General features: G+C 48.5%; 3 protein-coding genes and 1 pseudogene across 5 annotated transcripts in view; all 4 read left to right on the top strand.

Moving 5' to 3' along the window:
• The first annotated feature begins 449 nt into the window (after positions 1-449).
• On the top strand, positions 450-8,845 carry LOC101633821 (annotated as a pseudogene).
• Positions 8,846-15,779: 6,934 nt separating this feature from the next.
• Positions 15,780-20,044, top strand: DAXX (death-domain associated protein). 2 transcript variants are annotated; one of them, XM_012724215.1, is made up of 8 exons: positions 15,780-15,862; positions 16,708-16,963; positions 17,118-17,949; positions 18,076-18,290; positions 18,452-18,638; positions 18,787-19,264; positions 19,398-19,620; positions 19,810-20,044. In XM_012724215.1, exons 2-8 carry the CDS (start codon positions 16,757-16,759, stop codon positions 19,867-19,869), a joined length of 2,202 nt encoding a protein of 733 aa, XP_012579669.1. In that variant the 5' UTR covers positions 15,780-15,862; positions 16,708-16,756; the 3' UTR covers positions 19,870-20,044. The 2 variants fall into 2 exon arrangements, with proteins under 2 accessions (XP_012579669.1, XP_012579673.1); XM_012724219.1 differs by lacking the exon at positions 15,780-15,862 and having other exon boundaries at positions 15,875-16,963.
• A 1,373-nt stretch (positions 20,045-21,417) lies between these two features.
• On the top strand, positions 21,418-23,930 carry ZBTB22 (zinc finger and BTB domain containing 22). The gene has a single exon (XM_004673376.2). The coding sequence runs from the start codon at positions 21,484-21,486 to the stop codon at positions 23,392-23,394; it is 1,911 nt and encodes a 636-aa protein (XP_004673433.1). The 5' UTR covers positions 21,418-21,483; the 3' UTR covers positions 23,395-23,930.
• A 72-nt stretch (positions 23,931-24,002) lies between these two features.
• TAPBP (TAP binding protein (tapasin)) overlaps positions 24,003-27,088 on the top strand; it is an 11,261-nt gene continuing 8,175 nt past the window's right edge. The window contains exons 1-3 of one of the 2 annotated variants that reach the window (XM_012724155.1): positions 24,003-24,392; positions 24,539-24,709; positions 24,948-25,205. In XM_012724155.1, coding sequence (XP_012579609.1) covers positions 24,356-24,392; positions 24,539-24,709; positions 24,948-25,205 — 466 coding nt within the window. In that variant the 5' untranslated portion in view covers positions 24,003-24,355. The remainder of the gene's footprint in view (positions 24,393-24,538; positions 24,710-24,947; positions 25,206-27,088) is intronic. The other variant, XM_012724160.1, reaches the window with a different exon arrangement.

Here is a 27,088-nt window from a genome sequence, read left to right as displayed (position 1 = left end):
ATTTATATTAGGTGGAGGGGGATCACTGGCAGCCATCTTAGATTGCTGACCACTAAACACAACGTGACCATAAATCTAAGCATCTGCTCTTAGAATTAAACTATCCAGGTCAGAAAATTAAAATTCACTATTTAATAGGGGCCTCCCTGATGGCATAAGGTGTTAAGTCTCAGCATTATCAAGCTATCACCAGCCACTGCAGCATGAGTTTGATTCCCAGCCAGAGAGCTGACAGACCTCTCCTGTTTCAGCCACTGCTCCCCTCAGCAGTGTATTTTATCAACTCACCTGTTTTGTTCCCCATTCTGTCTCTGGTGAATCCTTGACACCCCACACCTCCTGCCTACTCTAGCTCTCATATGCATAAATAAATAAATCTTTTTTAAATCAAAATTTAATAAGTATGACTATGATAATTAATCTCATGAAAGTCATCAATGGACACTAAGATGGATGGAAAGCTGATGATATACTGGATAGCTGGAAATTATGATGGGACAAGTGATGACTTTGTGGTGGAGATATCCGCCAGGTGGGAGTGAAAGTACCAGGGGTGAGATGGATTCATCTCCTCATGAATCTTTGGCATTTCTTGGCTTGTAGAAACATCTACCTTCATATAAATTTGGTTTTCTTCTTGTATACAGGTCTGTGTCCAAATCTCCCCTTTGTGTAAGGATCTCAGACATATGGAAGTAGGGGTCCAACCTATGAAATCTGACTTCATCTTAACTTAACCAATTACATCTGCAACAACCTTATTTCCCAGTAGTTTCAGGTACTGGAAGAAATTGAAGGGGGAGGCAATCAAGATAAAAAGATAACAAAGTTCTTGATGTTCTTAAATGTTTTATGCAAGTTTGATGTTATTTCAAAATGTTTTAACTACAAAAAAAATGCTGCTGAGTTTATGTATTTATTACACAAGATCTTGGTACTGAAATTACCATGAGGAAAGAATTGAAAAGAGGTGAAAAGAGTGTTTGTATAAACTTATTGTAAGCCATCAATGAGGGTACCAGAAATTATACAGTATAATACCTGAGCCATCAATGAGGGTACCAGAAATTATACAGTATAATTTATTTCACTTTTCCCTTATAAAAATTACTGTGAATCAAGAAGATTTTGTGAGTTTAACTGAAGAATGATCAGACAATTTGCCGAAGGTCACATTCACACAATTACTAAGAGACAAGCTGAAATATATTTTAAAATATAAGTTTATTGGAACAAAAACTGATCGAAACCCTGCATCACAAAATCAGAAGTGGTTAAGAACTTTCTGGATAGACACCAAGGGAAACATAAAGTGAGGAAACAGAGAAAGGAAATTATTTGATTGGCTACAGCTTAAAGTCTTGTTATTTTGTTTTTTTCTTATTTTACAGATTTATTTTTATTTACGTTAAGTATATAAGAACAGGGGTGTGGGCCAGAGGTGCAGGGGGTGAGAGGATTCACCAGAGACAGAGTGGGCAGCAGAACAGGATCTACTGAAATACACTGCTGAGGAGAGCATCAGGGAGACAGGAGAAGTCTGCCATGCCAAGTGGTTCAGCTCCCTGGCAGGGGCTTGAATTCATGTTGCAGTGGTTGGTGCTATCTTGATAGCACTGAGACTAACCCCTGGGGAGGCCCCCAAGTCTAGTTATTTGTGATTGATTATCCTCAGTGGGTTTTGATGTTATAACTTGAAGCATTTACTGACTTGGATATCAGTTTGCTATGTAGGCCACTAGAGCTTTAGAGCCACTTCAGTCTACTAGCCTCTTTGCTTAATTAATTTAACACAACAAATTAATGAAACTTAATCCAGTTTTTTTGACTTGTAATGTATTCCCCCTAAGGCAGCAGCAGCGGACAAAATGAATTGACTCCAATCGCTTCTCGGCCTTTTGGCTAAGATCAAGTGCAAAATGAATTGACTCTAAACAAAATTTTAATGTTGTCTCTATGTTGTGGGTGTAACCTTCCTTCCTAAGTAGACAGGCCTAACTGTTAAGGTCAAATGAAGTTTAAGTAACAGACCACAGAGACTCCAGGTATGAGGTCCACTACCATATGCAACATTTCCTCTGCTGTTAGTTCCATCTCCCTTGCCCCCACCACACACACTTAAGGGGCATCCAGGTCTATCTCCGTAAGTGCTTTGGTTTCCCTCACAGACATTCATACAAGTGGCTGGAGAACAAGGCTCCCTGCCCAAGATTGCTTCTTGGGTGACCATCTCCAGTAACTCTCAGACCAGGACTTCCCAGACAAAACCTCTTTCTTATTACTGCCCCAACCACTAAGTTCCAAACACATATCCTCACCCTGCTGACCCATCACAGGCTTTCTCTTTATAAGCCTTTCCTTATGTTCCTAAAGTTCAATTCTAGTTGTTTTCTGGGGAGAAGTTTGTCTATGCAAATTCAAGACTAGTGAGTCCCCACTAGTCTAGGTTAGGAGAGCCTGGCCCCAACCTCCACCCACCCTCTTTAAAGCTAGAATAGATTCTAGATCCCTGATTGACAGTGGCCCACAGTAGCATTCTAGGTCCACTTGCTCAGACTTGCCCCAACAGACAGCCTTGAGCTTAGGCCCAGAATAACTTCACCAGCTCCAGCATGCTTGTCACTGTGTTGTGTATTCAGTGATCAAATCATAGAATTACAGGCCATAAAGCTGGACAGACTCAGATGTTACTCCAGACCATTTGCATTGTACTGGATGACTGTGTTATTAGAGGGACAGGGAGGAGCAAACTCTGAGCCAGTGAGTGACATTCCATCACACTTCATCCCCACCTCAGTGCTACTGACATCTCAGGAGCCAGGCACAACTCCTGAAGTGGACTTTCTGATGGGGGTTGGGAAGCTGCTGGGGAAGAGGAAGGAGCAGGGTGGCCATATTGAAAGGGGAGAAGGAACTGGAAGCCACACGGATGGATGCTTCTCCTGGACTTCGGCAGGCAGGATGACCCCCAGCTGGTGTCCCCTGAGGCAGAAGAGCTGAGACAAGGAACCTGTTGGAGTCATGACGGGAAGACTGGTCCATGTCCAGATCACTGTGTCCTTTCCTATGTCAGCGAAACTATGCCTATGGAACAAACTGTTTAGATTAGAAAAGAGAGAAGAACAGCCTGATAACACAGAACCTTGGCGGTGAACGTGTGCCAGAATAATGCTGAGTACTAAGAAATAATACAAGAATAATATAAGAATAAATTACTGTCTTGTAACCAATCTAGGGGTTGTCTGTCTCTATAAAAATGAGTCTACCAGGCCCCTCCCTGGTGGCACAGCTGATTAAAGCACAGCACTAAGAATCTAAAGCCACTTCAGCATGAGTTCGACCCCTGCCCTGGAGGTGACCCACGTGGCACAGCAGACCTCTTCTGTCTTGCCAGCTGCTCCCCTCAGCAGTGTGCTTCATCAGTTGGCCTGTTCTGCTCCCCACTCTGTCTCTGGTAAATCCTCTCACTGCCCCTGTACCTCTGGCCTGTACCCCCGTTCTGTATGCATAAATAAATAAATCTTTTTTTGAAAAAAATGAGTCCATAGGACACTTGTGCGCTTTGTCATGGAGCCCTGCATCTCCTGGTCCAGCTTTTCTTAATCTCTAACTTACTTCTCCATTCTTTTGATTCCCTCTCTTTGACTCTGTTCACCACTGGTTCCAGAAAGTGACACCCCCCAACCCACCTCCCCAACAGGGACTTGAAGGAGTGATACAGTTACAAATGACTGGTCTCTCAGATGACCATCAGCAAGTTTATCTCCCAGATAACCATGAGCAAGTTTGTCTTTCCCTGCTCCTTGCAATTTCTCTTCCTTTGTTTGACAGGTTTACATTCTTTCATTCCAAGGAAAGGGGAGTCAAATAGCAGGTGCCAAAAGGCAAGAGATGGCACCCACCATCTCCATGCTGACCCCTGCTCCCTCTCCTCTACAGTCCCTTGCCCATCTTCCCCCATGTGTTAGGTTTGTAGCCTTGTAGCCTGCTAAAGAGGAGGACAGTGGTCTTTCGGACATGAGTCTGCTGCCTTCCTCATTTGTCGACAAATAGAACCACTTTGCTTTTCCTCAAGCTCTGTTTCCTTTTATTGGCTGAGGGGAACTGAGACCAGACTTTGGTAACAGGAGGAAGGCTCCCCTTGAGTGAAGGGAATGTGATAGCCAATTGAAAGCCAGGGGTAAGCCTTCCCTGGGTGGACTTGGGGAAGTTTTGGAACTCATAGTGCAACAATGGGACAAAGTGAAAGAAAAATGTCTGAGAGAAGCTTCTTAAAATTCTTGAAAGTTCAGGTGTAAAAGTGCGCTTCTCAACCTTTCAAGATCTCTTTGGCTTTATGGAAGCTCACTGGTCTGGTTCCGAAGCAGGGCACAGTTGATATGAAAACAGTGCAGGGAGATGGTGAATGCTTGCAGGTTGTTCACCATCAAGGGGAAACTATTCCACTAGGGGATTAGTGATTGCTAATTTGATATCCCTGGTGTTAAAACTTTTGCAGGGGCCCTTCCTGGTGGCGCAGCGGGTTAAAGCACTGCACTGAGAATCTAAAGCCACTTCCGCATGAGTTCGATTCCCGCCTGCCCTGGAGGTGACCACATGGTGTGGCAGACCTCTCCTGACCCGCCCGCTGCTCCCCTCAGCAGTGTACTTCGTCGATCTGCCTGTTCTGCTCCCCGCTCTGTCTCTGGTGACGCCTCTCACCCTCTGCATCTCTGGCCTGTACCCCAGTTCTATATGAATAAATAAATCTTTAAAAAAAAAAAAAAAAACTTTTGCAGGGAAAGGAGGACACTTCCCTGGAGTCTAGTGAGAATGAAAAAGACAGTCAGAAGGGGAGAATCCACAAGAGGTAAACAGAGTTTGAAAGAGTAGAAACATAAGAAATATGGGGGGGCCCTCCCTGGTGGCGCAGCGGGTTAAAGCACTGCACTACGAAGCTTAAGCCACTTTCTCATGAGTTCGATTCCTGCCTGCCCCTGAGGAGTCCACATGGCGAGGCAGACCTCTCCTGACCCGCCCGCTGCTCCCCTCAGCAGTGTACTTCGTGGATCTGCCTGTTCTGCTCCCCGCTCTGTCTCTGGTGACGCCTCTCACCCTCTGCATCTCTGGCCTATACCCCAGTTCTATATGAATAAATAAATCTTTAAAAAAAAAAAGAAAAGAAATATGGGGGAGATAAAAGAAAGCTGGCCACCAACCCCTTTGCTTGATCACCCAGAACAATAACCAGATAAGGAGACTCCATCAGCCCCTCCTTACATGGAAAAAAAAAGTGTGGCCCCTTTACAGGCCTCTGGTCCTATTATGGGTAGTGTTATGATAAATAGCAAGAAGGAAGCTAGACAAAATGATACTCTTGTGGCATATCTTTCTTTATTTTTAAAGAAATGTTCAATTCTGTAGTTCTTTTTGTTTTTTTTTTTTAAGATTTATTTATTTATGCATACAGAGCTGGGGTGCAAGCCAGAGGTACAGGAGTGGTGAGAGTCCACCAGGGACAGAGTAGGGACCAGAACAGGTAGACTGATGAAGTACACTGCTGAGGGGAGCAGCAGGCAGTTCAGGAGAGTCTGCTGCACCATGTGGATCACCTTTAGGACCAGGGATCCAACTAGCACTGAAGCGGCTGGGCTAGCTTGCAGTGCTGTATCCTAACCCGTTTAGCCACCAGGGAGGACCCTTGAGGCATATCTTAATCCAGTCATTAGTACACCATTTGGCCCAGGGAGTCAATCCACAATTTCCTGAAGGAGTTCAGTATGATTATCATGCTATCTCTTTGAAAAGAATTCAATACACTGTCAATCAGTATGGTACCAGTTCTCCAGACACTAAGGGAGTGCTGGATGGGATGGTTCAAACACAAATCCCTGTGATTGGTCTCTGCTAGCCAGAACCTGTCACCTGCAGAATTTCTGCTGTTCAGAACCTGGTGGGTGGGTGAAGCCCTGCAACAGGCCATAGCAATGCTGCTGCTCAGCCCACTGTAAACATTACAGAGCAATTGTTAGGTTCAGGAGCTTGGAAAGGCATCCAGTGGCTATAATATGATGATCAGGCTGTGGCTCAGGTTCAAGCCTGCTGTCTTAAGACATGGAAAAGAGCTCCCCTCCCTGGGAGGTCACCCCCTCTTTTGTGCTGATTAAGCAAGGTGGGCCCTTCCTGATGGCACAAACTGGTTACAGCAGAGCACTATGAAGCTATCAGCAGCCACTGCAGCATAAGTTTGTGCTGACCCACATGGTGCAGCAGACCTCTTCTGTCTCACCTGTTGCTCCCCTCGACAGTGTACTTAGTAGATCTGCCTGTTTTGTTCCCCAATCTGTCTCTGGTGGGTCCTCTCACCCTTGGCACTTCTAGCCTGTACCCCAGTGCATAAATAAATAAATAAATCTTAAAAAAAAAAAAAGCAAGGACCTATAGAACTATATGTAGAATTTATAGCACAGTTAAAACAGAATCTTACTAAGACTATCATCATGCCCAGCTTGTGAGACCTTCTTTTGAAAATGCTGGTCTTTCTGAACTCTCCTGCACTGCAGGTGGGAATGCAAACCAGTACAACCACTATGGAAAAGTGTTTGGAGTTTCCTCAAACTGCTAAACATGGAGCTTCCATATAACCCAGCAATCCCACTCCTAGGTATCTACCCAAAAGACACAAAAACACTGATTCAAAAAGACACCTGCACTCCTATGTTTATTGCTGCTTTATTTACAATCGGAAAGACATGGAATCAACACAAATGCCAAAAAGTAGATGACTGGATTAAAAAGATGTGGTACATATACACAATGGAATATTACTCAGCAACCAAAAAAAGATAAACTCATGCCTTTGCAGTAACATGGGTGGAGGTGGAAGGGATCATGCTTAGCAAAATAAGCCAAAAAGAAAAGGAAAAAAACTGGATGGTTTCACTCATAGCAGGAGTATAAAGGGCCAGGGGAGAAAATAATAATAATGATGAACAACTATATACCAGAGACATTTTACAGGGGTGGAGTGGGGAATGGGATCAAAAATGGGGTGGGGGAGGAAGTGCACTGGACTATGGTGATGGCACACAGGTGATTTCCTGATGGGAAGCCCACAGGGATTACAAATGAGATGGGAAAAGGCACAAAATGATGTAAAAATAAACTATTATATTGTTGAGAAAGAAAGGAAGGAAGGAAGAAAGAAGAACTACACATCCCAGATTTTGGACTAAATGTATCACAATATGATCATACAGTGGACTATTTGTTGTTGTTTTTTTTATATAACAGTTTTTGTGTCTTTTGGGTAGATACCTAGGAGTGGGATTGCTGGGTCGTAGGAAAGCTCCGTGTTTAGCAGTTTGAGGAACCTCCAAACAGTTTTCCATAGTGGTTGTACTAGTTTGCATTCCCACCAGCAGTGCAGGAGAGTTCCTTTTCCCCCACATCCTCGCCAGCATTTGTTGTTGCTAGTTGTTTGAAGATGTGCCATTCTCACTGGGGTGAGGTGGTATCTCATTGTGGTTTTAATTTGCATCTCCCTCATTACGAGTGATGTTGAACATTTTTTCATATGCTTGTTAGCCATCTGCATTTCCTCTTTGGAGAACTGTCTTTTTAGCTCTACTGCCCATTTTTTGATGGGGTTGTTTATTTTTGTTGAGTTTCATCAGTTCTCCGTATATTTTTGTTATCAGTCCTTTATCACTACTTTTGTGTGAGAAAATGTTTTCCCAATTAGTGGGCTGTCTGTTCGTTTTTTGTAATGTCTCTTTTGCTGTACAGAAGCTCTTTAACTTGATGTAGTTTCATCTATTTATCTTTGCCTTCACTATTGTGGCGTTGGGTGCTCTGTCTTTAAAGATGTCGCTGAAGTGTATGTCGTGTAGTGTTTGACCCATCTTTGCTTCTAGGTATTTTATGGTTTCCGTTCTTATGTCTAAGTCTTTAATCCACTTCGAGTTGATTTTTGTGACTGGAGTGAGACAGTGATCTAGTTTCATTTTTTTGCATGTAGCTTCCCAGTTTTCCCAGCACCACTTGCTGAATGAATTTTCTCTGTTCCATTGTATCTTCTTTGCTCCTTTGTCAAAAATTAGTCCATAAACTTGTGAGTTTATATGTGGGTTTTCTATTCGAATCCACTGGTCTGTATGTCTATTCTTACTCCAGTACCATGCAGTTTTGATTATTATGGCTTTGTAGTACAGCTTGAAGTTTGGGATTGTAATGCCTCCATTTTGATTTTTCTTAGACATGAGGGTTTTGGCTATTCGAGGTCTTTTGTTGTTCCATATGAATCTCATCAACATTTTTTTCTACTTCTTTGAAGAATGTCATTGAGACTATTTTTTTTTTTAACGTGTGTTCTAATGGACCTTGACAACAGGGAAATATGCTCTTAATCTCTCAGATGGAAAATAAAGACTATGTAAACTGAAAAAAAAAAAATGCTGACCTTTCCTTTTCTTTCTCCACGGCCATCTTGGCGGCTATACTTGGGGGAGATTCCACACTTAAGGCTGAAAGATGGTGGCCGCAAAGAAGATGGGAAAAGTCACTGGAGTCTATCAACTCCAGGCTCCACCTTGTTATGAAAAGTGGAAAGTATGTACTGGGGTAGAAAGAGACCCTGAAAATGATCAGACAAGGCAAAGCTAAACTGGTCATCCTCGCCCACAGCTGCCCAGCCTTAAGGAAATCTGAAATACAGTACTACACCATGTTGGCCAAAACTACAGGGGTAATAACATTGAATTGGGCACAGTGTGTGGAAAATACTAGAGTATGCACACCGGCTATCATTGACCCAGGTAATTCTGATATCAGTAGAAGCATGCCAGAACAGACTGGTGAAAAGTAAATCATGCAAATTTTTTCTTTAATAAAACTGGCCAGAGCTTGTTTGTTTTTTTTTTTTAATTAAATTTAAAAAATGCTGGCCTTTGATAATGTCCATGGGGACTGCCAAAAGGCCCTGAGGCCCTTCAAAGCCGCTAATGAGGTAATGAAAGATTATAGAAAAACATGCCAGTATATTGGATCTCACTCATATAATGCTAATCTCTTGCAGCTGCCTTCAAAAAGTTGAATACAAACCAAATTAAGGGTAATTGTTTTCATTGTAGAAACCAGGTCATTGAAAGTGGGACTGTAGATCTCGGGAAACCCAAGAGGGTATTATAAAAACCTAACGGCAACACCAGCCCCTGGAGTACACCCCCATAGTTGGAAAGAAAAATACTGGCCCGTGACTGTCACTCCAATGTAATAAGCAAGGTCGGTTCTTAGATTTACTCCGAGAAATGGGAATGTGGCCCCAGTCCTGGGGCCCAGGAATCACAGTATGGGGAATCACATCCAACAATGTCCAATCCAAACTCATCAATATTTAGGTCCAAATTGGTTATAGACCTCAACAGCCCCCCCAGCCCACCCCCGCCTCCCACAGAAGTGCAGGCTTAGACTTAAGTATTTCTGCTAGTCAACTGCTCACCCCTGCAGAAGGAGTGGATAGACGCCCCACAGGGGTCCATGAGCCAATACCCTGGAGAATGGTAGGATTAGTTATTGGCCGCAGTAGTTATATCCTAAAAGGCATAAAAGCTCATGTCAGGATAATAGGTAAAGATTATGATGGGCATATTCAAATTATGGCTTCTAGTATTTATCCATTTCAGTTGAGTGCAGTAGATAGAATTGCACAGCTGCTGCTCCTGCCTTATATTAAAGTCAAGTCTTCACACAACACAAAAGGACCAGGAGGTTTGGCAGTACAAGTCACCAAATCTGGTATAATGGGGCCCTTCAGCTCAATGCTCAGAGTATGATCTTATCATACAGGAAAGAAATTTAAAGGGCTTGTAGATATAGTTGTAGATATATCTGTGATCTCAAAAAAAAAAAAAATGCTGGCCTGTCTCCTGGTCTGCTACAAAACTCCCACATGCTCAAGTTTCAGGGTCCTGGAGGTCAGCAGGGCTCCTTTCAGCCTTTGGTCTTTGGCATCACTTTCAATTTGTGGGGTTGACATGTACTCACACAATGGGTTGTATTACTGCACATTCCCTCAGTTTCACCCCAGGCCAAACAAATTATGTTGGACATGGACTATAATCCCTTAAAAGAACTAGGAAAAAATGAACAAGGAAATTCATGACCTTTACATATTGAATCTAACTAAGGTTGCTGGGCTTTCGAGTTTCCAAATTCATCGTAGGAGCTGCTGCAGTGCACCGCAACCCATCCTCCAGTGGCTGAGGGGAAAACCTATTTGAGTAGTGGCCCCATCTGTAGAAAAGCTGGATGCGTTAAAACAAGTGGTTAAGTCTGAACCTTATCAAGCTCTCTGCAACAAGGGTTCGATCCCTGGCCAGGGAGCTGACCCACATGGCACAGCAGACCTCCCCTGTCTCACCCGCTGCTCCCCACAGCAGTGTATTTCAGTAGATCTGCCTGTTCTGCTCCCCACTCTGTCTCTGGTGTATGCTCTCTCTCTCACACACACCCCCCGCGCCTCTGGCCTATACCCCAGTTCTATATGCATAAAATAAAAAATACCTTAAAAAAAAAAAAGAAGCCTCAGTAAGTCTATGGAACACACCTGTTTTTGTAATAAAAAAGAAATTTAAAAATGGAGAATGTTAACTGATCATCCACCAGTAAATATGGTCATTCACCCAATGAGCACTTTCTAGCCAGGATTCCCTTCACCTGCCATGATCCCTAGGGATTGGTGTTTGAGGTTAACTGATCTCAAAGACTAATTTTTCACAATTCCAATTGTTAATATGATATCTCCTTATGAAAGGTACCAAAAACGTAGTAACCCCCAAAATATTTCAATCTGTCAAATGTTCATAAGGGAGACTCTGCACCCTCTGAAAGTTAATTTCCCTAAAGCCTATATCATTGATTATATGGATGACATCCTCATGGCTGCTGTGACTAGTCAAGAGCTGGATACATTTTTCCAACAGGTTCAACAATATTTGTCCTTTGCAGTCTTGCAAATTGCACCAGGTAAGACTCAGAATCGGTCCCCCATCTCTATTTAGGTACAAAAATTAAGGACAATACAACTATGCCATGAGAAGTACAAATTAGAAGAAAAATTAAAAACAGGCCCTCCCTGGTGGTGCAGCAGGTTAAAGCACAGCACCAAGAAGTTAAAGCCACTTCAGTGAGAGTTTAACCCCTGCCCCGGAGGTGACCCACATGGCGTGGCAGACCTCTCCTGACCCGCCTACTGCCCCCTCAGCAGTGTACTTCTCAATCTACCTATTCTGCTCCCCACTCTGTCTCTGGTGAATCCTCTCACTGCCCCTGCACCTCTGGCCTGTACCCCAGGTCTGTGTGCACAAATAAATAAATCTTTAAAGAACGAAATTAAAACACTAAATGACTTTCAAAAACTGCTTGGAATGTTAATTGGCTTCACCCTTCACCAGGCGTTCCTACACAAGCATTAATCCATTTATTTGACACTCTAAAAGGATATCCAGCCTTACACAAACCTCAAGGTAATAAAGAAACTTGAATAGGTACAGGAGCATATTCATAAAGCTCAATTACAGCACGGTCTTGCTGATTCTGCTATGGATCTCTTAATATTCTCTACTAAACATTCTCCTACAGGACTGCTAATCCAAGGCAAAGGATAGATTAAATGGATTTTTCTGCCAACACACACTAACCAATTATTAACTCATTTGGCAAGATTAGACGTGTTATGTTAAAAGGGCACAGATGCCTTCAGACTGTTGGGTTGAGACCCTGACCACATTGTTTTGCCCTTATCAAGAAAACTGATACTGCCCTCAGTGAAAGTCTCCGTTGAAAAACTGGTCTCCCTAATTATCTGGGGATCTTGAATTGTCATTATCCTTCCAAATTGTTTCATTTCCTTAATCCACTTCGTGGATTTTATCATAACAACAAAAAAATTCTGTCATTCCTCTTCCAGATATAGTTACATATTTTACAGTCAGCAGTAGTAGTGATCAGTGCAGCCTATTGGGGACCCACACCACAGGTGGCCCATTCCCCTTATTGCTCAGCTCAACAGGTCACATTGTATGCCATCTGGACGCTCTTAACCGATAAATCTCAAACTCTTAACACTGTCACTGATTCTTAGTATGTTAGTCATGTTCTTCCTGTTCTAAAAATTGTACACATTTGTGCACAAGAATCTGCTATTAATTCCTTTTTGTTAGACATCCAGACATTTCTACATTGTCACACTACACAAATTTACATAACTCACATTATATCTCATTCTCTCCTGCCAGGTCTATTAGCACATGATAACACCCTAGAAAAATCATTTGGTTGGTTCTGTACTGCAAGTGCTCAACACTGGCATCAGTTTACTCATGTTAATGCCAGAGTGCTTCGAAAAAAATTTTCATTGACCAAGTCACAAACAAAGTTCATTGTCCAATAGAGTGCATCTTGATCTCCCTTAGTGACTCCCCCATTTCATTCTGGCATACATACTTGAGGCCTCTGATCCAATGAATTATGGCAGCTATATGTAATTCACATCCCAGCTTTTGGTAGATTCGCTCCTTATGTTCATATCTGTCACTGGTGAATCCTCTCACCGCTGCTGCACCTCTGGTCTATACCCCAGTTCTGTATGCATGGATAAATAAATATTTTTTATAAATATTTGTGCATACCAGTTAGATTATTCTGTTTTAATGCATACCTTGGGTACATTAAATCTTAGATGGATTTTTTTTCCTTTTATTGTTTTGGGGTCTATGGGCACCTTTTGATATTTCCCTGTATCAATTTTGTTTCCCTGAGTTTTTGCCCCATATCAATTTGAGTGTTCTGAAATCTAAGCGGCTCTTCTCTATTTTTTTTTTCCCTCCTGGATGGGGGAATTAGGGTCAAGTCAGACAGGAGATGGTGCTCCCCCCATTCCCCTTAATCCTGGCATTGCTGAGGAGCAACGACTTCCTTTCCAGTCTCCCAGATCCACCCAGATGTCAAACTGAATAAGAATAGCAGAGAGAGAGAAAAAAAAAAAGAATGGCAGAGGAGGAGGGAGATGTGGATGAGGAGGATTTCTTCTTGGCATTTGCCCGGAGCCCCTCTCTTCTCAGGGCCCCCCTGTGTGGGATCTTAGAAAAGGCTTTCTTTACCCTTGCTCATTTTCCTCAACATTACTGATGTTGGAAGCTGTATACAGGCTGCTGTGGCTGCTTCCATTGGCAAAATTTTGGGACTGGCTCCTAGGGACACCTCAGAAGGAGGAGGAGTTGGAATTGTGACCACCTCTCCTATAAATATCCCATTTCCCTGCCACAGAGTGGAAGAGGAGAGACGGGAAGGAAATGGGAGTGCTGAAGACACTGTTCAGGGACATATGAGTAGCTTAAAACAGTTGCCTTAAAATTTCTTTGCCTGGAAATAATTTTGAAAAGTTTTTAATAGGAGGGCGGGCTGGAGGTTCTGGACTCTGAGGGATGGGGATGTCTCCGTGGTTCTAGAAAGTGTCACATAAACATCTAAAAAAGCTTAAAATTATTTCAAGGATATAATTCTGACATAGTGAACATATCAATACTTAAAACAGCTAAATACACTCTTTTGACTCTGCAGGGGTATTGAAATATCACTACCATCAATTCAAAAATACCTAAGTAAAATCTTGACATTTAGGGATCATTCTTTTTCTTCTTTCATCATTTTTTCCCTCATTTCCCACTGATTGACAATTTTATGACTTTCTACTTGACTCTTCTTGACCAATCTATCATACTTTTCTGTAAATACATGTACATTGAGATGAAAGATATTTTCTTTTCATCTCTTAAGACTCTGCTTAATTTTTTCCTGAGCTACTATTATAATTTTTATAATACCAGAGCTAATCAAATAACATAAAGTCTACACTTTTTTTCAAAGATTTATTTATTTATGCATACAAGAACTGAGATATAGGCCAGAGGTGTGGAAGGTGAGAGGCTTCACCAGAGACAGAGTGAGGAGCAGAACAGTCAGATCCACTGAAATATACTGCTGAGGGGAGCAGTAGACAGGAGAGATCTGCTGTGCCATGTGGGTCAGCTCCCTGGCCAGGGATCCAACTGATACTGCAAGACTGTGGATAGCTTGATAGCACTGAGATTGGCCCATTATACACATTTTTACAATTGTTTAAAAATAAAGGTACATCTTAAATGAGATAGATGAGGAAGTTTATGATAACTTAAAGAAAGAAATGTCTCCTTATTCAAGAAAAAGGTAAGATTATCCCGAAGAGATTTCATAACATAGAACTGTTTTTGTTTTTGTTTTGTTAATGAGAAATTCTACTTCAAAAGGATGAGGGGGAACCTCTACTGTGGGCATTTACTCAGGCAGGCCAATTTGGGGAACGTTGATCAACTGGAAATTAAATCCCTTATGTTTCCCAAGTCTGAGTATTTGGAAGGTCTTCGTGTTCCCCATTTGAAGACTGCAGGCTTAGACGAATGGGGAGAAATGGTGTGGCGTTTTTTGATAGGAGGGTGGGCTGCAGGTTCTGGGACTCTGAGGGATGGGGATGTCTCTGTGGTTCTAGAAAGTGTCAAGATGCTGTCCACTTGTAGAGTGCACAAGTATGCAGAAGGTGGGAACTATGTGTTCTGTTTCCTCTTTGGAAAGCTCATCTTTGGAAACAGCCTCACCTCCACGAGTCCCTCCGACCGCCCTAAAGCTGGACGCAGTGGGAGTGCAGGAGAGGCGGACATCACTGTCGGTTTCTTCGCCCTTCCTTCTTTTCTCAGCTCTCCCAGAGGAAGAGGAGACGCGACCCTCGAGATCTTTTATGAGTCTCATTTCATCTCAGCCCTCACAGCGGCAAGTGGACAAGATTCTCCTCAAAGAACCCCCCGCCGCAGCCCCCCCGCCCCCCTCGTTCTATACAGTCTGTCGTCCGGCCCTAATGCCCCGGCTTGCGCAACACCACCGGCGCCTCGGGACTCGCTCCAGAAAGCGACGGAGAACCACTTAGGTCCCATCCGTTTGGCTGGTCATTAGTTCTGTGATGGAGCTTGAAAAGTAAATCGAGAACAAGAGCAATAATAAAAGCAGCATTATTTGCCTAGCGCCGGGTGCTCATTTGTATGCGTGTGTCGTGATTCTGTAACAGGGAGATGCAGACACCTAGACGCAGAAGCAGCTGCTGGACAGCGGCACGGGCGGCAGCGCGCCGCATTGGAAAGGAAGGGGCAGGCGCAGTCGAAGAAGCCGTGGAAATGGGTACCTGGCAGGTAGGACAGCAGAGCCGGAAGACTTGACTAATGGCCCAGCGGAAGGAAAAGGTTTTCTTTCTCTCTTCAGAGACTTCCGCTCTTCGGTGAACCCATGAGCAGGCTTGCAGGGTTCGACTCCTTAGATGCCTGGTTCCGTTTCCCCCCTCCCCGACTTGAAAAGGTGGCTCAGTCCTTCTGCACGCGACAGGCTGACGGTTGGGCCAAATACAGGAAGTTTCTGATTGGCTGAGGCGCAGAAGCACCGGGAGAAAAGAGCTCCCGGGCCCAGTCAGTGACGTACGGCAAAATGGCGCCCCCCACTTGGAGGACCATCGGGGTTAACCCCGCCCCCTACAGGTCAGGGGAGAATCCGCAGATACGTAGATTGCACTAGAGACGCTCGAGAGGCGGGTCTAAGGTCACTTCCGGCTACGGGGCGTGTGGGGGTGGGGGGTGGAGACTGGGTGCCGTGCAACAATATGGCTGCACCTATGTGTCTGTAGGCGGAAGCTCTGTTACTTCCGGTTCAAAGTAGCGCTCGCGGTGGGAGGGGAAAGGAAGGCGGAGAGAACCATGCGAGGTTCTGAGATCCGCGGTGAGGGTCGCCTCGAGAGACCGTTTCTGAGGTGGGGGCCGGACCGTGCGGGGAACGAAGGTGGGGCGGGAATGTCATGGGAAAGGTAGTGGGGAGTCCCGGACACTGAATCTGGGGGACAAGCTGTGGTGCCTTCCTATCTTAGAAGGGGAGTGGGGTGGCCGGGTGCTAAACTGGGGGAGGGGGATTTGGCGGGAAGCTCTGATCACTAGATCCATTAGGAAGGGTTGGGAATCTGAGAGAAATCGGGAGAGCCCAGTGCGGGGCTCACAATCAGTACAGGTCATCGAGAGAGAATGGGGAAAATCAGGGTGGGGTGAACGGGAGGGGACTTGGAGTGAAATGTCTCCAGTCTAATGCCCCGGTTTGAGAAGACCCATCAGAAGGTGGAACATGGAGATATTTGAGGGGAATAGAGAATGGGTTGTTGAGAGGAGACTTCTTTTAGCCTCAGCTTAGGAGTTGGAGTGATCCTTTAGAATGGGGTAAGGGTGTGGATTTGACGTTTGAGAGTGAAACGGGGGAAACACGTGAGTTGGTGCCTACGGCGGTGTACTATCTGTGAGGAGATGTCAAAGAATTCTGGAGTGCAATGTGGGAAATGATCCAGATGTTGGAAGACTCCACTCGCCAACTAGCCGAAGACCGGATATTGACGTGAGGGGTGGAGCCGGGGGTGGAGACTTAAGATTTTTGAGGCACTGTAGTAAAGGGCTTGAAAACATATGGTACTCATGGTTGATGGTGACAGGCAGTGGGGACATTGTTGGGTAGAACTGGGTATTACTGAAACCCAAGGAGGTTGAAAACATGTGAGCTGAAGGGATGGGGCGATGCTGGAGGGGCGTTTTCTGAGGCCCCACCCCCTTCCAGCAGGATTTCTGAAATCCCCAACACTTCTTCCCTCTGGGGGATTTGATCCCCCATGGCCACCGCTAACAGCATCATTGTGCTGGATGATGATGATGAAGATGAAGCTGCTGCTCAGCCAGGGCCCTCCCACTCACCCCCCAATCCAGCCTCACCCCCGGCAGAAGCCCCTGGCTCCTCCCAGCCCCCTGGGCCTGGAGGAAGCAGTAGTTCTGGCGGCAAGAAATGCTACAAGTTGGAGAATGACAAGCTGTTTGAAGAGGTGAGCTTTAGGGGAGAAGACTCTTGACACTGTAGGGAGGGGGATGGCTGACAGGCTCTCCTGTCCTTTCTTCCCCACTAACCCCACCTCACCTTCTTTCTCTCAACCCCTTCCCTTGTCTGTTTCCCGTCCCTTCTTCCACTGACCCCTCCAGTTCCTTGAACTCTGTAAGACGCAGACGGCGGACCACCCTGAGGTGGTCCAATTCCTCTGTACCCGGCAGCATCGTGCCCACTCTCCGTTTTTGGCCTCAGCAGAATACTGCAACATCCTTTCTCGAGTCCTATCCCGGGCCCAGAGCCGACCAGCCAAACTCTATGTCTACATTAATGAGCTCTGCACTGTTCTTAAGGCCCATTCAGCCAAGAAAAAGCTGAACTTGGCACCAGCCGCCACCACCTCTAGTGAGCCCTCCAGTAAGGACCCTTGCACAGACCCCTCCTCGGACCCTGCAAATGCTGAGACCGCTGCCTCTGAGGCCTCAAGGACCCGTGGTTCCCGGCGGCAAATCCAGCGCTTGGAGCAGCTGCTGGCTCTCTATGTGGCAGAGATACGGCGGCTGCAGGAAAAGGAGTTGGATCTCTCAGAATTGGATGACCCAGACTCCACATACTTGCAGGAGGCCAGGTTGAAGCGGAAGTTGATCCGCCTCTTTGGACGGCTGTGTGAGCTGAAAGACTGCTCTTCACTGACAGGCCGGGTTATAGAGCAGCGTATCCCCTACCGTGGCACTCGCTACCCAGAGGTTAACAGGCGCATTGAGCGCCTCATCAATAAGCCAGGGCCTGATACCTTCCCTGACTATGGAGATGTGTTGCGGGCTGTAGAGAAGGCAGCTACACGGCATAGCCTTGGCCTCCCCCGACAGCAGCTCCAGCTCATGGCTCAGGATGCCTTTCGAGATGTGGGCATCAGGTTACAGGAGCGACGCCACCTTGATCTCATCTACAACTTTGGCTGTCACCTCACAGATGACTATAGGCCAGGTAGGGATTAATGGGATGGCCATCAATAAATAACTCGTATGTCAGGTGTGTGGTAGAGGAGAATATCCCTAATCCCTTTTCTTAGGGTTTGAGCTGAATGTTCTGACTTTGTATCTTTCCATCTAGGCATTGACCCTGCACTGTCAGATCCTGCCCTAGCCCGGCGCCTGCGGGAAAACCGAAGCTTGGCTATGAGCCGGCTGGATGAGGTCATCTCCAAATATGCAATGATGCAAGACAAAAGTGAAGAGGGTGAAAGACAGAAGAGAAGAGCCCGGCTCCCTCAAGCCACCTCTTCTCACTCTGCAGACTCTCCCAAAGCATCCTTGGATTCCGGTGAGGTATGGAGGCCACATGCCCTTCAGAGTGGCCTTATCCTTCCCCAGCACTGGCTACCAGGGAGTCCAGAGTCACTAATGGGGGAGTGTGCAGAAGGAGTGTGTACAAGAACCAGACTCTCCTGGGTGAGAGATTCCTTAGAGAAACTCCTTTGTAACCCCAGGGCCCTAGTGGAATGGTACCCCAGGAGTGTCCTGTCACCTCCAAGACTGAGACAGATGATGAAGATGAGGAAAGTGAGGAGGAGGAGGAAGAGGAAGAGGAGGACTCCACAGATTCTGAGGAAGAGGAGGATCTGGAACAGATCCAGGAAGGTCAGGGGGATGATGAAGAGGAGGAGGAGGAAGCAGGTATGTCTCATGTGTCAGTTCCCTCCACGCTGTTGGGCATGAGTCACCTGTTTGAGATCCTTCCCCTCCTCTTACTCTTTGTGTCTTCTCAGGAGTATTCTTTCCCCAAGTTCTCATGCTACCCCACCTCTAATTTCTTCTTTTCCAGATAAGGATGGAGATAAGAGCCCCATGTCCCCACCACAAATTTTTACTGAGAACCTGGAACCTAGCAAAGGAATCAGCAGGTCCTCAGAAGAACAGCAAAACAAAGGACTCAAAATGTCGCCATCTTCACTGTCAGCAGGACCCTTGGCCCCCTCTAGCATAGACGCTGAAAGCAATGGAGAACACCTTGAGGAGTTGCGCCTGGCAGAAGAGAGCCCCATATCCCAGCTCTTTGAGTTGGAAATTGAAGCCTTGCCCCTAGATGCCACCCCTTCCCCTGAGGAGAGGGACACTTCCTCTTCCAGGAAGCAATCAGAAGACACCCTCACCACTGTCTTGGAGAATGGAGGAGCAGCCATGGTCTCCTCCACTTCCTTCAATGGCGGTGTCTCTCCTCATGCGGGGGGAGATTCCAGTCCCCCCTGCAAGAAATCTCGGAAGGAAAAGAGGCAACCAGAAACAGGACCATTAGGAAACAGGTAACAAGGGGAGGAAGAGGGAAGTAGTGGGATTGCAACAGGCTTTCGAGAGGAGTATTGGGAGAGACTGGACACTCCCCCTCCAGCTTTAAGCTCTTCATATCCCTCCAGACACTTATGTTTCTGTCCCTAGCTATGAGGAGAGGGAAAGGCCAGTGCTTGAGAAGAATGGGAAGAAGATGTGTACTCTGCCCAGCCCTCCTTCTCCTTTGGTCACTGTGACCCCGGTTGCCGATTCCTCCACAAGGGTGGATTCTCCTAGTCATGGCCTGGTGACCAGCTCCCTCTGTAGCACATCTCCAGCTGGGCTGTCCCAACCCCCTCTGCCACAACCCTTGGGGCCTGGTACTTACAAGGTAAGGGGGCGGGGGTGTTTTTCCTCACTTCACTCTTTGTCCGTTCAGTTTCAGGCCCTTCTGTCCGAATATTGCACCCACCACATCCTCTCCTTTTTTTCCCACCCCAGTTTTTAATCTGATCAATCAGTCCTTGCCGCTGTCTCTCCCCCCCTGTATTTCAGACCTCTCTGTCTCTCTCCCCTACAGACGAGTGTGGCCACACAGTGTGATCCAGAGGAGATCATCGTGCTCTCAGACTCTGATTAGCTGCCTCCCCCAACCCCTGCCTCCCAAATGTTTTGGTGTTGTATTGGAGGATGGTGGAAAGCAGATGACAGAGGAAGGAATGGACTGAGCTGATCCCCCTTTGGTGGTGTTTCTTAAAAATACGAACAGCAAAAGTTGAAGTTTTACACAAAAACATTAATAAAGTTTTTTTCTTATTGTATGCATGTCTTTCCTCGTTCTCCCTCTTAAGCGCTCACCCACTGTTCTGCACTCAGCGTTAGCCCAGCCCCCAGTTGCCCTGGATCTGGCCTTTCCAGCCCACCCTTTGCACTCCTCCTGCAGGTTCCTCGGACCCGCAGGCCTTGCCTTTTACCCTCTGCCCGACGTTAAAAAACATTTTGAGCTTTCGTCTCCCGAAAGCTCTTTGCTTTCTCACTTGGAGCGGTACGAGTGAAAAGCCCAATCGCGGCTGCCTCAAGGTTATTTGGCCAATCCTGGCTGGAGGGAGGGGGCGGGGCTTCGGGAGGACAGTCATAAACTGGAAGAGACAGGCGGTTAGGTGCAGTAAAAGCGCTAATGGCCAAAGCTTGGGGGCGGAGTCTAGGTAGCGACGGCCGAAACCCGACACCTACGGGAAGAGGCAGGCTTACAGAATTAAAGGGGAAGGAGCGTTTCGGCCAAACCTAGCCCTCAGTCCTTTGCTCCAGAAGGGACGTGGTATCTTTAAGGTGGAATGAGACTCCTGTTCGCTTTAAAGGAGAAGTGGAAGAGTCGGCCGAGTATTGCCCAGCAGCACGGGCGGGGTACCCGCCTGTACCTTTAAAGCCGGAGGGGCGGGAGGCGGAGCGGAGGCGGAAGGCGGAGGGAGTCGGCGCAAGATGGCGGCGGGAGGGGCCCAGGCTGCGGCTCTGGCGGCCGAGTGAGGGGCGGGGGGGCCCGGGGGCGCGCGGCCCGGTAAGCGGGGACGCGCGGGGTTGCGGAGCGCCTTCCGGGTGGGAGAGGAGGTCGAAGTAGCGCCTGGGGCGGAGCGGAGGGGGCGGGGTCGGTGTGGGCGGGGGTAGACAAGAGGCGGAGCCGACGGGGCTATGGGGGCGGGCCCCGAAGGGGCGGGGCCGAAGGACAGGGGCGGGTCTTGGAGGGGGCGTGGTTAGTGTGCGCGTGGGGTGAAGGGGGCGTGGCCGGCGAAAGAACTGGGGTGTATTGCTTATAAGGAAACAGGAAGATGGTTTTCAGCAAGAGGGAGACCTATCCCCTTCCAAGAAAAGGGTAGAGAACACCAAAAAAGCACCCCACTCTCGAAGGACTTCTTATTTCTCTAACTTCTAAGGAAAGAACTTTAGGTTTGGAGTCAGGACAACTGCGTTTGATGGTGCAGCCACTTACTGGCTGTGTGACCTTGTATAATCTCTTAATTTTTCTGAGCCTCAGTTCATCCATCAAACGAGATCAAGAGGATTATCTATATCTATATCACAGTGGTGTTGGGAAGAGTTACTCAGATGATGGGTGTGAACATGTTTTTAAATTGTAAAGGGCTGTATCTTTATGAAATGTTATCATTCTTCTCTCTCTTTTTCCCCTAGAGACCCCCCCGGCCGCCCTCCTTCTTTCCTTGTTCCTGTGGCTGGGGGGGTTATCCCCTCCCTCCACACCATGGAGCCATCTCCTCTGTCTCCCAGCGGGGCAGCACTCCCCCTGCCTCTGTCACTGGCTCCACCCCCACTGCCCCTGCCTGCAGCTGCAGTGGTACATGTGTCCTTCCCTGAGGTAACCAGCGCCCTCCTGGAGTCCCTCAATCAGCAGCGGCTGCAGGGCCAGCTCTGTGACGTGTCCATCCGAGTACAGGGCCGAGAATTCAGGGCTCACCGTGCTGTCCTGGCTGCCTCCTCCCCTTACTTCCACGACCAGGTCCTACTCAAGGGCATGACCTCCATCTCGCTGCCCAGCGTCATGGACCCAGGGGCCTTCGAGACTGTTCTGGCTTCAGCTTACACTGGCCGCCTCAGCATGGCCGCTGCTGACATTGTCAACTTCCTCACTGTGGGGTCTGTGCTGCAAATGTGGCACATTGTGGATAAGTGTACTGAACTCCTCCGAGAAGGCCGGGCCTCAGCTACCACCACCACCATCACCACTGCTGCGGCCACCTCAGTCACTGTCCCTGGTGCTGGGGTGCCATCCGGGAGTGGGGGCACTGTGGCCTCTGCCACCATGGGCTCTGTGCGCTCCCATGCCTCCAGTCGGGCCAGTGAGAATCAGTCCCCTAGCAGCAGCAACTACTTCAGTCCCCGGGAGTCTGCTGATTTCTCATCTTCCTCCCAGGAAGCATTTACAGCTTCTACAGTGGGTAGTGTGGAGCGTCGTGGAGGTGGGCCTGTATTCCCAGCCCCTGTGGTTGGGAGTGGGGGGGCTACTTCTGGAAAGCTGCTGCTGGAGGCAGATGAGCTATGTGACGATGGGGGAGATGGGAGAGGTGCTGTGGTCCCCGGGGCTGGGCTGCGGCGAGCCACCTATGCACCCCCTAGCATCATGCCTCAGAAACGCTGGGTATATGTGAAGCGGGGTGGAAACTGTCCAGCACCGACACCCCTGGTTCCCCAAGACCCAGATCTGGAAGAGGATGAGGAGGAGGAAGACCTAGTGTTGACCTGTGAGGATGATGAAGATGAAGAGCTAGGGGGCGGATCCAGGGTTCCAGCAGGGGGTGGACCTGAAGCTACCCTTAGCATAAGTGATGTCCGGACCCTGACAGAGCCTCCAGAGAAGGGAGAGGAGCAGGTCAATTTCTGTGAGTCTTCTAATGACTTTGGCCCCTATGAGGGTGGGGGTCCCGGGGCAGGGCTTGATGATTCAGGGGGGCCAACTCCCTCTTCCTATGCTTCCTCCCACCCTCCTCGGCCCCTGCTTCCGCTGGACATGCAGGGCAACCAGATCCTAGTCTTCCCATCATCTTCATCCTCCTCCTCACAGGCTCCAGGCCAGCCACCAGGGATCCAAAGTGAACATGGGGCAGTGACCCTGGGGAACACATCCACAGGGGGTCTGGGTGTGCCCAGTGGCCCTGGTGGGACCCCTGGAGGAACAGGCAGTGGAGATGGGAATAAGATCTTCCTGTGCCACTGTGGGAAGGCCTTCTCCCACAAGAGCATGCGTGACAGGCATGTGAACATGCACCTCAACCTGCGGCCCTTTGACTGCCCAGTGTGCAACAAAAAGTTCAAGATGAAGCATCATCTGACTGAGCACATGAAGACTCACACAGGCCTCAAGCCCTACGAATGCAGTGTCTGCGCCAAGAAGTTCATGTGGAGAGACAGCTTCATGCGCCACAGGGGACATTGTGAACGCAGGCACCGCCTAGGTGGGGGTGGGGCTGGGGCCCCAACAGGACCCGGGGGCCCTACTGGACCAGCCTTGCCTCCCAAGAGAGAGTCCCCTGGGGTGGGTGGCGGAAGCAGCGATGAAGCCAGTGGAGTCACCACACCTTCCAGCCGCAGGGTCTGGTCCCCACCCAGCGTCCCCAAGGTGGAGATGGGTTTCAGTGGGGGTGGAGGAGCAAATTGATGGGTGGTAGCTTTCAGGGAAGAGGGATTAGGGAGAAAGAGCCAGGGGGCTTGGTCCCCAGATGACCCCCCACTACACTTACTGTCTTCCTTATCTCTTTGGACTTGTATATATTCTGGAGGGGGAATCACATTGCACCATGGGAAGCCCCATTCCACTCCATAGCCCTGTAGAGTATTCCCAGAACCAAGCCTTTCCTTCCCCTCAGATGGGAACACTGAAGCCCTAGCTCCAGAGTAGGGCACAAATGGGGGGGGCGGGAAGGGGAAAGGGGCCTGTTGAGCAGCCTGGAGCCACAAGGTCAAGGGTCAGGTGGTTGTAGTCTGTACCTGAAGTCTGTGTTGTATTGTTGTGGGAACCAGGCCTTTGAGTCACACCCTTGTCCTAGAATCTACCCTGTTCCCCCTCCCAAGGATGTGCCCTTTATTTCTACCCTATCCTTCCTCCTACCCTCCTTTGGTGCCCCCCCCCACTCCATCATCACCACCACCACCACACACACACTCAATTCTCACTGAGGAGGGGTTGGAGAGAAGGAGAAAGTCGTAGGAGTACAAAGTTTTTATTTTAAATTTTATTTTTTTTAAACGGTGATTAAAATATTTATTGGTCATTTCACTTGACTTATTTACAGCCCCTCTGTGTTTGCTGGGAACCCACACAGGTGGGGGAAGGTGGAGTAAAGTTCAAGGGGGTGTGGGTGATAGGGGGAGCATAAGGTCGGGAGGTCTCTGGGATTCAGGTGGGCGGTGTTGGGTGCTCCAGGAGGCCAGGGCTGAGATGCCCGGCCCGAAATGGAGAGGATGGTCCTGAATACCAGCCCCGCCAGTGGGGAAGCACCTGTCTCCCAGATGCCCTCCCCTCACCGAAGCGGGGACTTCCGCAGTACCTCCTGCTGGCCTTTGGAGGAAAGAGAAAGTGAAAGGGGAAGAGGAGGCTGCGGGACGAAGATCGCAGAAACATGAGGCCCCTATACCTGCTCCTCATAGTGGCTTTGGGTAAGCGGACCCCGCGACTTTCTGTCCAGGAACAGAGGGGATGCAGCGGGAGGCTTCCCCGCCGCGCACGCGACACGAGCGGCGGCGGGGTGGGGTGAGCTCTCCCGAAACCTGGGCCTCCCGCTCACTCGCACCCCTCTCCCCAGGCTTGGCGGGTGAGGTCTCTGCAGGGCGCGCGGTCATTGAGTGCTGGTTCGTGGAGGATGTGGGCGGTGGCCGCCTGGCCAAGAGACCCGCGGCCCTGCTGCTGCACCAGGGCCCCGGGACACCACCTCCTCGGCCCGACCTCGACCCCAAGCTCTACATCAAGGTGCACGGTGAGTCTTTCCGGGGTCTCCATCCACCTCTGTAGCCTCCGCCGAAATCCCGTCTTCTTTTAGGTCATTCAGTGACCTGTGGCCTCAGTTTCTCCCTCGGTAAAATGAGTCTGGATTACACGTTGGACCTCTCCCTACTTACCGGGCGGTCTGTGCCTTTGAAATTCCCTGGACGCCGCCCTCCCACCCCTCTCCTGGTGGTGACTACAGCTGCAGCTCCCTTTTCCATACTTAACAGACCCCACCAGCACCCTCCAGGCTGCTTTCAAAAGGTACTCCCGGGACGCCCCGGCGCCACACTGCGAGATGAGCCGTTACATCCTGCTCCCCGCCTCGGCCAAGTGGGCCAGCGGCCTGACCCCTGAGAGCTGCCCGAACGCCCTGGACGGTACTTGGTACATGGTCAGCGTGACCAGCTCGGTGCTCAGCCTGTCCAGCCTCCTGCAGTTACAGCCCGAACCTCAGCCTGAGCCCGTTCTCATCACCATGGCGACAGGTAGCTGGGCCCGGAGTGGGGCGGAACGGGAAGATTGTGAGGGTCGCGATGTGTGGACGTGAGAGAGTCATTTCCCTTGTCGGGGTTCGAATTCCTTATTTGTCAAGCTAGGCGGTTCGGCTCATTAAACGGTCTGTGGCTTCTAGCCCCGGCCTGGTAAAATAAACCCGGAGATGTGGGGCGGGGTTTTGGAGAGAGACGGGTTGTGGGCGCCCGCTCCTGGAAAAACTTGTCTGGAGACGAGGTTGGGGGGCGCTCAGAGGCGGGAACTTCTTTCCAGCGCGTTCCCTTCGGCGCGAGGTGTCACGATCCCTGTGGCACTCAAGCCGTGGGTCAAGTAGGAGGGAAGGTGGCCTCGAGAGACCCCAGCTTCCCACTGCAGGGGCTGACTGCATGCCGTGCGGCCCCGTGTGCACGGGCGACAGGCTGGGGTGCAGGGAGGGAGTGGGCAAACAGAGCAGGAATGGGGGGACGTAGGAGCAGCCTAGGCCGGGTAGGATATGGGTAGAGTCCTCAACTTCCTTCAGGCCTGTGGGGTTTTATGTAAATAACACGGCCAGACCAGCAGGTCTACGCCAACAGAGCCCTTGCACCCCGCTTCTCTTTCACCTCCGTACTGAGAGAATCACCCACAGGACCACCCACGGACCCAGCAGTCACACCTCAACCTCCACTTCCACCTGCGTCTCCATTCTTGGCTCCGGGGCCCGATCTGGGCGGCGCCGAGGCATTTTGCTCCTGGTGGGGGCTGTAGCGCCCCCCGGCGGTAGGAGTACTACCCTGTAGAGCTCCTGGCTTCCGTACCTGGTGGTGGGACCGTCCCTTCTGGGCCCATCTGAAATTTTCAAACTGTAGAATGTGAATGCTATTTCCCATCTGTCTCTCTGTTGTGTCTTGATCGTTGTGACTATCAAGGGAGGCGCTTTGTTAATTTATTCATTGATGCAGTAAATATTTCTTAGCACCAAGGATAAATTGGGGCCCAGTTCTCAGTCCAGGCTACAAATAACTCCTCTTGGAAGTTTCTAAATATACTGAAACCTGGGTCCCATTCCAGGGGAATTAAAATCAGAACCTCTTGGGTGGCCTCCTCCCTATCCCGCTACAAATTAGGGGTCACAAATGTCATTATATGCCTATTCTGCCCTGTAAAATGTTCTCAGCTGATTTGTGGTAGATCTTATTTTATTTATTTATTTATGTATGTATGTATACAAGAGCTAGGATGTAGGCCAGAGGTTGGGGGTGGGAGTAGCGTGAGAAGACACACCAGCTATTGTTAAGGTAGCCGGAAAGCACCCTGCCAGATCAGGAAAGTAGCTCAGTTAGGGATCCATGCAATGGCCTAGAGGGAGGATTATCTGCATCTCATAGACCACCAAAGATAAAAACTAACTCCTGTGCTAGTCATCATGTTCAAGCATTTCTGCTTGTTAGGGACTTAAGAAAATCAAATTTGTTTTAAAGTAAAATTTTAAAATGGAATATTTTGGTAATATACATCTATATACTATTTTAAAAAACAACTAGTCCAGACCTATCATGCTGTGAATTCAGAGGGAATGGCTCCAGCAGCTCAGCACCATGGGTTCCCACAGAATGTGCTTCTCTGGGTAGAGCAGGCAGGTGCTTCAGCAGACTTCAAGAGCCTTTCTCTTTGGCTTCCCTTTTTTCCTAATCATTTTCCTTCATACTTTCAGGGTGCTGTCTTGGCTCTTTGAGTGCTTGATATGCTCAATGGAATATTCTCTTGGCAAGAATCTGGCCCTTGTTTGTTTACAATAATGCCAACTCCATGCTGGTGCAGGGAGTAGGAGGATTCCCCAGAGACAGAGTGGGGAGCAGAAAAGGCAGATTGACAAGTACACCGCTGAGGGGAGCAG

The sequence above is a fragment of the Condylura cristata genome, unplaced genomic scaffold, assembly GCF_000260355.1.
Source record: "Condylura cristata isolate star-nosed mole 26May11 unplaced genomic scaffold, ConCri1.0 scaffold00001, whole genome shotgun sequence".
NCBI classification, from domain to species: Eukaryota; Metazoa; Chordata; class Mammalia; order Eulipotyphla; family Talpidae; genus Condylura; species Condylura cristata.
The sequence above is the reverse complement of the archived record's forward strand: the minus strand, read 5'-3'. Positions and strand labels throughout refer to the sequence as shown.

Coding starts and splice junctions, on each gene's coding strand:
- DAXX (XM_012724215.1), top strand. CDS start 16,757: ATGGCCACCGCTAACAGCATCATTGTGCTGGATGATGATGATGAAGAT. Junction 18,291..18,451: donor CATCCTTGGATTCCGGTGAG/GTATGGAGGCCA, acceptor TTGTAACCCCAG/GGCCCTAGTGGAATGGTACC. Junction 18,639..18,786: donor AGAGGAGGAGGAGGAAGCAG/GTATGTCTCATG, acceptor CTTCTTTTCCAG/ATAAGGATGGAGATAAGAGC.
- ZBTB22 (XM_004673376.2), top strand. CDS start 21,484: ATGGAGCCATCTCCTCTGTCTCCCAGCGGGGCAGCACTCCCCCTGCCT.